The sequence below is a fragment of the Pipistrellus hanaki genome (genome assembly GCF_964339955.1).
Source record: "Pipistrellus hanaki genome assembly, chromosome: 10".
Classification (NCBI taxonomy): domain Eukaryota; kingdom Metazoa; phylum Chordata; class Mammalia; order Chiroptera; family Vespertilionidae; genus Pipistrellus; species Pipistrellus hanaki.
Window position 1 is genome coordinate 72,376,882 of NC_140512.1, and position 13,298 is coordinate 72,390,179.

The 13,298-nt window shown below is 45.6% G+C and overlaps 1 protein-coding gene across 3 annotated transcripts in view; it reads left to right on the forward strand.

Annotated features, from left to right (window-relative positions):
- UBE3C (ubiquitin protein ligase E3C) overlaps positions 1 to 13,298 on the forward strand; it is a 108,791-nt gene that overhangs the window by 21,607 nt on the left and 73,886 nt on the right. For all 3 annotated transcript variants that reach the window (XM_084897495.1, XM_084897493.1, XM_084897494.1), the window contains exons 5-9: positions 740 to 855; positions 6,656 to 6,813; positions 11,150 to 11,303; positions 11,727 to 11,947; positions 12,349 to 12,503. In XM_084897495.1, coding sequence (XP_084753621.1) covers positions 740 to 855; positions 6,656 to 6,813; positions 11,150 to 11,303; positions 11,727 to 11,947; positions 12,349 to 12,503 — 804 coding nt within the window. The remainder of the gene's footprint in view (positions 1 to 739; positions 856 to 6,655; positions 6,814 to 11,149; positions 11,304 to 11,726; positions 11,948 to 12,348; positions 12,504 to 13,298) is intronic.

Consider the following 13,298-nt stretch of genomic DNA (forward strand, 5'->3'; position numbering starts at 1 on the left):
AAGGTTCCTGCCACCTAGTTGAGGAACAACGCACCCATTACCTCAGAGTCACACACCTGAGCACCTGCTGGGAGCAGTGGGCCTGAGTGCCTTTCCTGCCAGCTGCATGGCGCACCAGCAGGAGAGGGTGCTGGGGCATGGGAAGGGCAGCAGAAACATACCTGTATGACTAGTCTCATCATTGGGTTCTCTTCTATTTTTTTTTTAAATATATTTTATTGATTTTTTTACAAAGAGGAAGAGAGAGGGATAGAGAGTTAGAAACATCGATGATGAAAGAGAATCATCGATCAGCTGCCTCTTGCACACCCCCTACTGGGGATGTGCCTGCAACCAAGGTACATGCCCTTGACCGGAATCGAACCCGGGACCTTTCAGTCCGCAGGCTGACGCTCTATCCACTGAGCTAAACCGGTTTCGGCTCTATTTTTATTATGGATTGCTCATTTTTCAAATGAACTGTTTCTATTTCAGATTTACATGAGTTTTAAGTGTTCTTTGTTTTAGTAATAGATGTAGTAGTTTAGCTTACTGCCGGAGTGCCACTTTAAGGGACAATCGACAGCGTGTGTGTACTGCTTAATAAAACCTGACCCGGAGGAGTCACTTCTCACCATGCCTGATCAATGAGTGTTGGTTACATGTCTGTTTACCAGCAGAGGGGACCTGAAATATTGGTGTTTTGTAACAACTAGCTCTGTGGATTGAGATTTGTAATCTCTGTGTTTTGCTGTTCCAGATATGGATGTGCCAGAACCTAATTAAGCACAGCTCTCTGTTTGTCCAGCAGTTGGATGGATCCGACAGACTTACATGCTTATTTCAGATAAAGAGGTTGATGAGCCTCTGTTGCAGGTAAATCTCATCATTGTCAGCAGCGTGTGTAAATGTACTGATCACTTTGAATGTCTGGATGGGTACCTGCAACAGTGGTTTTGTCGTTTGTCTTTGATACTACGGAGTGTTCTGTGTCTCATAATGTTTAATCCTGGTGAACGTGGCCTGTGGACATTAAAATGTCTGTCTCAGTACCACTCAGGGGATATTTTCTTTCATGTGTGCCCTGGGATAACTGTGTGGCCCAGCCGAGGCCTGGTGTCGGAAACAGCTAGAGCACTGCTGCTCTGAGCCCATATATTGTTCTGAATTCTGTCAACTACACCAACTGTAGGGGCAGGTTCCTTCTCGAACCTGCCCATTGCACTAGTTGTCTGGCCTGAGCCATTGATCGCCAGGGTTGATTTGGCTGATCTGGCTGGCTAGGCGGGTGTCCCCCTCCTCCCTCACCGATCCATGTGCGTCCCTCCCAAAGCTGCGCGCTCAGTCGAAGAGGACAACTTTCCCCCAAGAGGAGAGGACCGGTCTTCGGTCAAGGCTATACCAGTAGCTGCGCTCCCCTGCTAGAACCTCCAAACAAGCTCTCAAGGTCCAAAATATTTAGCTGATGCAAAAAGTAGAGAACCTGATAGAAGAGAGAGAGCCCAGAGGACTACAAATCCCAAGAATTTCCTTTTCCCCCCCTAATGCCTTGTAGTTTTTTAGAAACTTTTACTTTGTGCCGGGACCGGTTTGGCTCAGTGGGTAGAGCGTCGGCCTGTGGATTGAAGGGTCCCGGGTTCGATTTCAGTCAAAGGCATGTACCTTGGTTGCGGGCACATCCCCGGTAGGGGGTGTGCAAGAGGCAGCTGATCGATGATTCTCTCTCATCGATGTTTCTAACTCTCTATTCCTCTCTCTTCCTCTCTGTGAAAAATCAATAAAATATATTAAAATAAATAAATAAAAATAAATAAAAATAAAAACTTTTACTTTGAAAAATACATTATGTGCACCATACTCTATAGAGCAGCGATTTTCAGCTGTTGTGCCACAAGAAGTTTGAAAATATGCCATACCTGACTGAACCCATGGGCCAACATCCAGCCACTGAGGCAAACCAGCCAGGGCCTAACATGCTTTTGAAAGATACTCATTTAGCAAGTAATTTTAATAGATGATGTATCAAAATATAACTTCTCCTTTTTTCCCAACTTTTTGTTTTGAAAAATTTCTAACACCACAGTAGTTGAAAGAATCTTATATAGTAAATTTATCAAACGGTGGGAGGGACCACTTGCTATGATGTGCACTGACCACCAGGTGGCAGACGCTTAACACAGGAGCTGTTCCCTGGTAGTCAGTACACTCCCACAGGGGAGTGCTGCACAGCTAGAAGCCGGGCTCACAGTTGGTAAGTGCATCAGCAATAGCGGGAAGCTCTCCCATTTCTGCAACAATGCTAAGGACCCCTTGGGGGTCCTGGATTAGGAAAGGTTGGGCTGAGACCCCCCCTCTCTCCTCCCTCCACCAGTGCAAACTGTCGTGTACCCAGCCTCTAATATCTTTATATCCTTCTCCTAGATTTTCAGGTTAACATTTTACCACATTTGCATATGTGTGTGTTTTTCCAAAGCATTTGAAAGCACATTGCAGATGGCATGGTTCCTCACCCAGTTCACCTGTATCTCCTAAAAGTAACACGTTCTTCCTGTAACTATAATGTTATTCTCACCTCTGTGGTAACTCATAGTAATTCTCTGATGTCCCATAACACAGTCCATGTTTCCTCAGTTATCTCAAAAATACCTGTTCTGTTTGTTCCCGTGGTTCTAGGCCATTCCATCAGCCCCTCTCCTGGGTCCTGCTGTGGCAGCCTGGTCCAGGGCCGGGCTCTCAGCCTGTCCCATGACTTCTAGGCTGGTCGTCTCTGAGGTGCCCAGTAGATGTGGGGGCACTGCCAGGTGGTGCCCTGGTGAGAGTCAATGCTGTATTCAGTGTGAAGGGTTAACAGGTGTCATGGCAGGTGGTGTGCGTCCTAATGGCCACATTGAAGACACCTGGAGAGACTCCCGGGATCGATGCGGCTGCGGAGGGAGAAGCAGCTCCTGTCCAGTGGAGCCCCGGGTAGGGATTGGCCTCACGTCAGCACCACCATTCACCCCGTGGGTTTGGCATTTGGTGATGCTCTGTATCTGAACCGTGGTTAACGTTCGTGGTTGATAAAATGCCGGTATTTTTTCCTCAGTTCCATCAGGGAGTGTTGGTTGGCATTATTTGTGACTCTCGCCTTTAGTCTCAGTAAGGCCTCCTATACTTTAAAAACCGTGTGTGATAGTCAGCTATTCCTTGTGATGGTCACGTGAGGTAGAGGGAGCCCAGTGAGGAGTGCCTGTGTCCCTCAACACGCCCCAGGCGTGTTTTGAGAGAGTCTCTGCTCTCTGTGGCCACAGTGTCCTAGGCTCAACTTTTCCTTCCCAGGGAAGCCTGGGCGGGGACTGTTTCCTGTACGGAACCATGAAGCTTTAATAAGAGGAAATCAGAAGGCACTGCGTTAGCCGTTTATTCCAGGTGCATAATATTAACAGCCAGCAGTTTCACCGGCCGCGCGGACATTGGATTTCGGTGCTCTGGAAGTTCCAGAGAAAAGGTGTGGCTTGCTTCTGCTCTGAAGGTCTCCCCACCTGCAGGAGATTAGGCTAACTTTGTAAGAGCTAGAAAAGTAGAGTTTTGTGTTGAAAGAGGACGTATGTAAGATAATGAAGGAATGGATAGCATGGAAGCAGACGCCTTGTAACTTTAGGATAAGTGGGACGTGGGGTGGTGCAGTGTTGGGGAGCCAGGCTGATGGTGTCACTGGGTCTCATTCTCCTTGCTCATAAACTGAGGGGTTTTGGATAAGACGAGTCCTTCAGATCCAATAGTTAGTTCTCTGCTGGCTGGTGGGACTGGTGGCTAACCCTCTAAGGCAGTGGTCTCTGGTCACCTCAGTCCTCAAGTGCCCTTTTCCTCTCCTTGAACATTGCCTGTTGCAGGTGTTGCCATGGGAGGTAGCATCCATCTCTGCACCTCTCAGGACAGGGTTGTTGCTGCCATCCAGCACAGCTCATCGAGTATACACTGTCTGGGTGTGCTCTATTGAACACTGACAGTGTAAACACCTGCTACCTACAAATTGATTTTGAAAGTAAAGATAATTTACCCAACAGGTGTGGCTCAGTGTTGACTTGTGAACCAGGAGGTCACAGTTTGATTCCAGTCAAAGTGTATGTCCGGTCTGTGGGCTTGATCCCTGGTGGGGACATGGGGAGACGGCCAATTGGTGATTCTCTCTCATCACTGATGTTTCTCTCTCCCTCTCCCTTCCTCTCTGAAATCAATCCTATCTAATAAAAGAGTAATATGCAAATTAACCATCACTCCATGACAAAAATGGCAGCGCCCATAGACACAAGATGGCAGCGCCCGGTCCTCTCAGGCCCAGGGAGGGCTGCCACTGAGAGCAGGCAGCATGAGGCCCCAGCTGTTGGCCTGGGAGGCGCCTTTGCACCTCCGGCGCCATCAGCTCCCAGCTTTGACCTAGGCAGTGGCCTCAGAAGCGGCCACACACCCCAGCCGCGATCAGCTCCCAGCCAGGACCCATGCAGTGGCCTGGGAGGCAGCGAACCCACTCACCCCCACCCCCATCCCCATGAGATCAGCCATGAACCCCTGGCGTGATCAGCACCCAGCTGCAACCTGGGCCATAGGCCTGGAAGATGGCTGCGCCCTTCCCCCCATCCCTCCCTGTCTCCTACCCCCCACACCCCCATGTGCAATCTGCTTCTAGCCTCCACCTGGGCTATGGGCCTGGGAGGCGCCTGCAACCGCCTATCCCCACCCTCCCCACCCTCCCGTGATTAGCTCCCATCCACAGCCAGGGAGTGTAGGCCTGGGAGGCAGCTGAGCCCCCAAGAGCTATCCCTTCCCTGGGGCAGCCTGGGGTGTCAGCCTCCAAAGGGCCTGCGCCCCCATGGAGTGATCCCCCCCCCCCACACACACACACACACACATATAGTCTTGGAATTTCCCTTGCTCCAGCAGAGTGATTAGAGATAGAAAAGGAATAAAAGGAGAAAAGAAAGGACAAAAGGTTAAACATCAAGAAAAGGAAAGAGAAGGAAAAAAAGTAAGAAACAACCACATGATACCACTTTTCCAAGTTCTCATGAAATTCCTGTTTGAGTTTATTTTATGACATTTTTAGTTTGGGTTTACATTTTTACTGGTTTGTCAAGACCATGGCAGGTACACTGTCCAATATGTCAAAAGAAAAAACCCTATCTAATAAAGAGGAAATATGCAGGGGAGGGCATTTGGGGGTGACCAGGCCGTCAGGGGAGGGCAGTTAGAGACTATTAGGCCAGCAGGGGAACAGTTAGACATCAATCAGGCTGGCAAGGGAGTGGTTAGGGGGTTATTAGGCTGGCAGGCAGAAGTGGTTAGGGGCAATCAGGCAGGCAGGTGAGCAGTTGGGAGCCAGCAATCCCTGGATTGTGAAAGGGATGTCTGACTGCCTGTTTAGGCAGTCGAACATCCCCTGAGGGGTCCCAGATTGGAGAGGGTGCAGGTTGGGCTGAGGGACACCCTTACCCCACCACCACCCCAGCACACGAATTTTGTGCACTGGGCCTCTAGTAAAAATATATTTTTTTAAAAAGAAAGTAAGGGTAATTTTTTAGAAGCTAGTGACTTGCATCTCTTCTTAAGTGGGCCTCCATTAGGCACAACCCTTGGGTTGGCTTCAAGTGTCTTACTTATTACAGAACTTCATGGTCCCTGTTGCGTGCTGGGCCCAGTCCACAGCGCAGGGCTTGACAGGCAGAGGAGGGCGATGTTCTCCTGGTGCTGGAGCTCATGGTGGAGACTGAGCAACATCAGTAAGTAAAACAGGAGTGTCTTTGTACAGACAAGGTGAATGCTAACTAATGAGAGGTGTTGAGGAGGAAAAGGGAGGATTGGTGAATACTGCAGAGCCCTGGAATCACACTTGGGGAGGTTTGTCCTTGTATGTCCACAGCAGCTTCATGTACAGCAGCAAGAGGCTGGATGGCCCCGGTGCCCGCCAGCACGTGAGCAGGTGCCACAGGTGGTGATCTGTGCAGTGGGCACTCACCAGAAGGTGGTCAAAGTTTTTGACACATCAAATGAATCTCAAAAAGAACCTAGACATCCACTGTACAGTCTCTTCTATAAAATAGTAGAAAATGCACACTAATCTCTGTCTACGGGCAAAGATGTTTGGGATGGGAGTTAGAGCAAAGGGTAAATGTCACAAGTAACTTTGGGGGAATTATGTAACAGCTAAGCCTTCCCTTCTGCCTATAATTTTCATGTAATTCTCTTTAATCAAAATAATAGATAACTTAGGGCCAGAAATATATGTTAACTGTTCTGCAGAGGGGATATTGCAAGGATGGAAAGTCTTGACGTCTTTGAAGGAGGTGACAGGCACCTTTAAAGAGAAGAGGCCCTCTCTGTGTTGCACTAGCTGCAGTCCGTGGACCACACTGCGTTTGTGGTCCACGCTCTTTCCTGCCTATTTCTTGGTGGTTGCGCACTTTTCATCTCTATAAGCCCAGTGCCCACATGCTATATATTTGGCACGTAATAAGGACCCAAAAAAGTCTGAATGACAGAAAATTTGCTTATTTTCCTGGCTGTCTGAGTCGGCCCCTTCCAAAGACATTACAGGAGAGCAGAGTGGCTCAAGCACTGACCTTAGTGAACGGCAGTGAGCGAGGAAACTGCGACGTGTGCCATCCAGTAAGTATGTGAATCCCTTTCTTCCTTTTTACAGATTATTGCAAAACTGTAATGATGACAATTTGAATGTTGCGCTTCCAATGAGAATGCTTGAGGTGTTTTCATCTGAGAAGACTTACTTACCTGTTTTACAAGATGCTAGCTATGTGGTGTCCGTAATTGAGCAAGTTTTGCACTACATGATTCAGAATGGTAAGTGCTGGTGAGTCCGTGATGGGCTCAGCTGACTGTCCTAGAGTGTGGGGAGCACACTTGCTTTGAACACCGCCTGGGACATGGCCCAGAGCAGCATGCACAGTTTAGGGAGCATGTGCTCATGGTCGCACATCCCGACATCTGCCCTTGTCTCCACCCAACCTAGCATTTGGAAATGTATTCATTCTCTTCCCTTGCGTTTTCCCATCGCTTGTAAATGAAACGAGTTAATGTGCTTCTGCTGCCAGCTGTCCTCCTGGGCATGCTGGTCACAGCCTGTCTGCGGTGCAGTGGCCAGCCCTACCATGGCCGTGCAGCACTGGGACGGGCAGGTCTGCCAGTGGGACCTGTCCCACTGAGCCGCGGTTTTGAGGCACCGCCTTAGTTCACAGAGGAGAGGAAGACACGTGGTGTCTTTGGTTTTCTTCCCAGCCTGCTGGGACAGCTTTGCGCACTGACACTCTGAAGAGGATGGCACTGGGACACATCAGTGACATCGTCTGGAGAAAGACTGTCAAATGCATATGATTTTACAAGTTTTATGATGAATTAAACAGTATTAAGTAAAACAATTGAAAAATCTGATGCCCAGTGTTTCCACAGGTGGAAAGTCATACTTCAGGACTTGGACTCCAGAGTGTTAGTTAGCATTAGAAATATGCACTTAAGTTCTGGAAAGCAGTACTTGCTGATAAAGCATAAGTAAGATTGCTTTTGTTTTCTTGAAGTGATGGACTAATCTAGATTAAATCTAGCTAATTTAATCCTCATGTTAAAACTGTGAAAGTTAATTTAAAATCTTATATACCTCAACCTTACTGTTCGGCTTAGGTGCTTTTTTTTTTTTTTTTTTTTTTTTTTTTTTTTTTTAGAAAACCTTCTTAGTTTGCTATAAGATTAGGGAATTGGTTAAAAAGTAAATTAAAATTGATGGAATTTGATCTTTTAAAAAACAAGTTAGTGCTATAATCAGAAATGGTCCATTGTTTTTATAGGTGTATCAAGTATATTGATTTAAGGCTAAGCATTCAATTAGAATTTTTACTTTTCTTGTTTTCTAAAAGTATAGTGAAAACTAAAATACGCATTAGTTTGAAATGTGTCTAAAAGTGGGAAATGCTTCAAAATCGTGCACTGAAGCTGCTGCTTCTAGCATCTTTGTGCCATAGCCTTTCTGCAGCTGTTTTGGTAAATTCCTTCCTGACAGTCTATGAAACATTAGCAGTCTGTTTGTTATAGTTTGTTATAGTTCATACTGTTACCATGCCTGTGTGCTGTGACTGCACATGATGCTTTTTAATTGCCACAGTAGAACCTGACACTGGTCGCACTCCAGGGAATCTGCTGTGTTCACGTGCATGTTCATGTTTTGACGTTCACAAATGTGACCTGACATATAAATGTATTTAATTCTTACTGTGTTTATATTTTCTTAGTTTTATAGCAAAAGATCTCTCAAAGCTCCCTTGTCGTGTTTCACTGGTCACCACTGTCTGTGAGGGTGGTTAACTGGGAGTCTGACAACAGAGCACTTGAGTGGTCATTGCTTGGTGTTCATGACTTGAGTACACATCTGGGTCTGACTGTTTTCAGAGGCAAAGCAAGCAGTGGCTGTTTCCCATGGCACCACCAAGTGTGTCTGTGCAGTAATGAGTGTTCACAGACTGCACCCCACAAGTGTATAGGAAAGAGGCACCTATTTCTAAAAGATAAGATGATTTGGGTAATACTTCCAGAAATCCCACAAAGGCTTAGAGAGGTTGTGAAAGTCGTTGCTTCTATTCACATGGAGTTACCTTTTAAACAGATTCCTCAGTGCCCATTTTGTAATCCATAAAGAAACAGTTTTCTCCCAAAGGAATGTAAGTCCCTGGAGAAAAGGCTGATTCCAGATCTCATTGAGGAAATAATATCAGAAAACTTTCCCCATCTGGTAAAAGAAATAGACTTACAAGTACAGGAAGCATAAGAATCCAAACAAGAGGAATCCAAAGAGGACCACAACCAAGACACATCATAATTAAAATGCCAAGGGCAAAAGACAAAAAGGATCTTATAAGCAGCAAGAGAACAGCAGTTCATTATCTACAAGGAAGTACCATACGACTATCAGCAGATTTCTCAACAGAAACTATGTAGGCCAGAAGGAAGTGGCAATAAATATTCAAAGTGATGAACATACAACCAAGATTACTGTATCCAGCAAAGTTATCATTCAGAATTGAAGGGCAGATAAAGAGCTTCACAGATAAGAAAAAGTTAAAGGAGTTCATCACCACCAAACCAGTATTATGAAATGCTGAAAGGTATTATTTAAGAAGAGGAAGAAGATCAAGTGAATTAAAAATCTGAGGAACAGAATAAACTGGTGAATATAATAGAATCAGGGGCAAAGAAAGGGAGTGGATTGATAATTATCAGGGGGAAAGGGGTGTGGGGGTGCAGAAAGAGACTGGATTAAAATCGTACACCTATGGATGAGGACAATGGCGGGGGGGGGGGGGCAGGGAGGTAAGGACAGAGGGTGCGGTGGGAACTGGGTGGAAGGGAGCTATGGGGGGGTGGAAAGAGAACAATTATAATCTGAGCAATAAAGATTTATTTAATAAATAAATAAATAGGAAAAAAATCAGGAAAAAAGAATAAAAAAATATGAAGATGGTGTAAGGAGTGCCTTATGGGGGTGCCTGAAGGAGAAGAGGGAGAGCAATATATTGAAAACCTATTTGAAAAAAATAATGACAGAAAACTTCCCCCACCTGGTGAAAGAAATAGACTTACAAGTACAGGAAGCACACACAACGCCAAACAAAAGGAATCCAAAGAGGCCCACACCAAGACACGTCATAATTAAAATGCCAAGGGTTGCCAAAACCGTTTTGGCTCAATGGATAGAGCATCGGCCCATGGACTGAAAGGTCCCGGGTTCGATTCCCGTCAAGGGCATGTACCTTGGTTGCGGGCACATCCCCAGTGGGGGGTATGCAGGAGGCGGCTGATCGATGTTTCTCTCTCATCGATGTTTCTAACTCTCTATCCCTCTCTCTTCCTCTCTGTGAAAAATCAATAAAATACATTAAAAAAAAATGCTAAGGGTTGCGCAACTGGTTTTGCTCAGTGGATAGAGCACCAGCCTGAAGACTGAAGGGTCCCAGGTTTGATTCTAGTCAAGGGCATGTACCTTGGTTGTGGGCATATCCCTAGTGGGGGGGGGGGGTGCAGGAGGCAGCTAATCGATGTTCTCCCTTCCCCTCTGTAAACAAAGCAATAAAATATATATTTTTAAAAAAATAAAAATAAAATGCCAAGGGCTAAAGACAAAGAGAGAATCTTAAAAGCAGCAAGAGAACAGCAGTTAATTATCTACAAGGAAGTACCATACGACTATCAGCTGATTTCTCAACAGAAACTTTGCAGGCCAAAAGGGAGTAGCAAGAAATATTCAAAGTGATGAAAAGGCAAGGACTTACAACTAAGTTTACTTTACTCAGCAAAGCTGTCATTTAAAATTGAAAGTCAGATAAAGAGCTTCACAGACAAGAGAAAGCTAAACTAGTCATTACCATCAAACCAATATTACATGAAATGTTGAAGGGTATTTTGGAGAAGGAGAAGGAAAAGGAAGAAGAATATATTATATACAGAGAAGCAGAAAGAAACAGACTCCGAAACAGTGGACATTTTGACAGTGGCCAAATTGAAGGGTTGGAGAGGTGGGTGAAGGAGGTGAAGGGATTTGGAAGTACAAATTGGTCATAGCCCATGGACACCGACAATGGGGTAGAAGATGGGTAAAGAGTAAAGTGGGACATCTTTAAGACTCAATAAAATAAATATATATTTTTTAAAACCACAAAAATAATTACTTGGAGGATGCGTAAGAAACAAGTTTTTTAAATCTCAGTATATGGGTTTTACTTGGATCCTGATTCAAGCAAACTAGTTAAATAAAATTTATGAATATTGGCTAGATATTTATGATATTAAGGAATTCCTGTTAATTTATTTTAGCAGTGATTGTGGTATTTTTAAGAAAAATAAAGTCCTCATCTTTGGCAGCACATGGACTTTTGCTTCTAAAAGGTGAAGGCTAGGTGATGGCTGGTTGACCATCATTGACGCTGGATGATCAACAACGCATGGAGATTATATCCTTTCAGGGATTTGCGTACTTGTTTATAACGTTTCCCGTAATAAAATGTTGAAGAATTCACTAAAATTTGGACTAATAAGAGTTTTATAAAAAACATTTAAAAACTGACATGTTATTTTCCTCATATAGGAATAGGTACCACATTTTAAATATGTGTTCTTTTTTTTTTTTTTTTTTTAGGGTATTATAGATCTCTCTATTTGTTAATTAACAGCAAGCTTCCATCAAGTATTGAGTATTCTGATTTATCTCGAGTTCCTATAGCAAAAGTTTTGTTAGAGAATGTCCTAAAACCGTTGCACTTTACTTACAACTCCTGTCCAGAGGGCGCCAGGTAAGAACGGGATCGTTTTTATTTCGTGATTTCACAAGGTCTGTGTCTAACAAGTAACTTGGACACAGGGTGCTATCTTGAATAACAGACTTGAAGGTCAGATTTTTACTTTACTAATGTGACTCCGTTGAAAGAACAATGTGCTGCTTCTGTGTGGCCTGGACCCTAATATGAATTGACCATTCTGAAGACGGGGTTATGTTCCCGCTTTCTGGAAGCTGCCAGAGATGCAAAGTTGTGACAGCGTTTCCTGAGCAGAGAGACACAGCGTGGAGTCCCCAGGTGGTCGGTTGACCTATTATAGAATGCTTAGCTGTGAGGAATGTGGCAGGCTGGTTTGGCATTAACCCTCGGTTAGTGTAACCCTGGGTTTTATGAGCGGTGTGCTGCGATTTTATTAAAATGGGCATTTTCCCTTTGTAGGCAGCAAGTGTTCTCGGCCTTCACCGAGGAGTGTTTGGCAGCCCCTTTCACAGAGCAGATCTTTCACTTCATCATTCCCGCGCTGGCCGACACGCAGGCCGCCTTCCCCTTCGAGCCCTTCCTGGACGCACTGCTGTCGGCGGAGAGTGGTGGCGCCAGGGCTCACGGGCACGCACCCTGGCTCTTCTACTTTGTCTTGACCATCGGTGAAAATTACCTGGGTATGAAGCGCGGCTCCGTTTTACCTGTGCGCTCCGGGGGCAGTACTGGATGGTGGGCCAGAAGGGGGCGGCTCAAGGCACGGGCACAGGACTGCCCTGGACAGTGCCGGGGGAAGTGCCGGCACAGCGCTCACAGCAGGTTCCAGGCTTAGAAGGCACATGGTTACCAGGATCGTTGGTGTCACGTGGGGAAGCTCCCCATGTGCTAAACTTACAATGTTCTGGATTATAGCATCTTCCTCCAATACGTTTTAATACCAGCATCTGCACGTGGATGTTAGTATTTCAGCAGGTTCTGGTTAGCCATGCCTCTCTGAGCGAAAGAAAGGTGATTGATAGCCGTTTCCTGGTGTGGTTCGGACCAGCTCTAATTCGCTGTTCTCCCTGTCTGTCTCACAAAGGGGCCCTCTCTGAGGAGGGCCTGCTGGGGTACCTGCGAGTGCTGCAGGCCTTCCTTGCGCAGCTACCCGTCGCACCTGCCAGTGCCAGCTGCCAGGACTCTGGCAGCGACTCTGAAGAGGAGGGTGCGGAGGGCGAGCAGCGGAGGAGTACGCCGGTGAGCATTGCGGGGCTGCGGGCTGTAAAGTCGTCTTTCATTCGCCCATCTGCTCTTAGGGTAGAAGTAGTCCCGGAGGGTGTGTATGTGAAGCCTAGACAGAAAAAGATATAAAGCCTACGAGCACAGAGCCCTGCCCGCTATGAGGCCTGTTTTTAGAAAACAGTTTTTAATACTTAATGACCTTCTGGAGAATCCATGAAGCTCTCATCGTTTTATTTACTTTGTGTCCCCAAGAGGAAGAGGAAGAGGCTGTGTTGCTGGGGAGCCCTTCCTCACTGCGCACAGACAAAGCAGCAGGCTTGCAGCTCGTGCGACACGGCTGACACTCGCAAGCTCAGTGTGCGATGTGACTCATCTGTGGGAATGTGCTTGAAGAACGCGCACACAGAACAGTAGCACTGACACAGCACTCTTGTTCTAGCATGTTTATTAGGTGCATCTTACTCAAAGAGTCAGGTAGAATGTATTACTTTTATCTCTAAAATAGTGTTTTAGGTAGGTTATTATAAATTACTAGTATATCCATCTACGCTTCCTAACAGTACAGTTAACGATGCCTAATCTTTTATATATACAGGGTGTCATGTCCCAAAAAATGCACGTACAGTTTAAATTATTCATTCCAGTGGGTTAAATACGAAAATAAAGAAACATCAATTGAGCTTTTAGCTGTTACAATATGTGTCTATTTTTGAGGTCACCCCTTATACGCTTACTTTTATATAGGTTTATATATATACATGTATATGAAGTATGTCTACATCTTTGGTTAATACCCCAATTTTTGGTAAC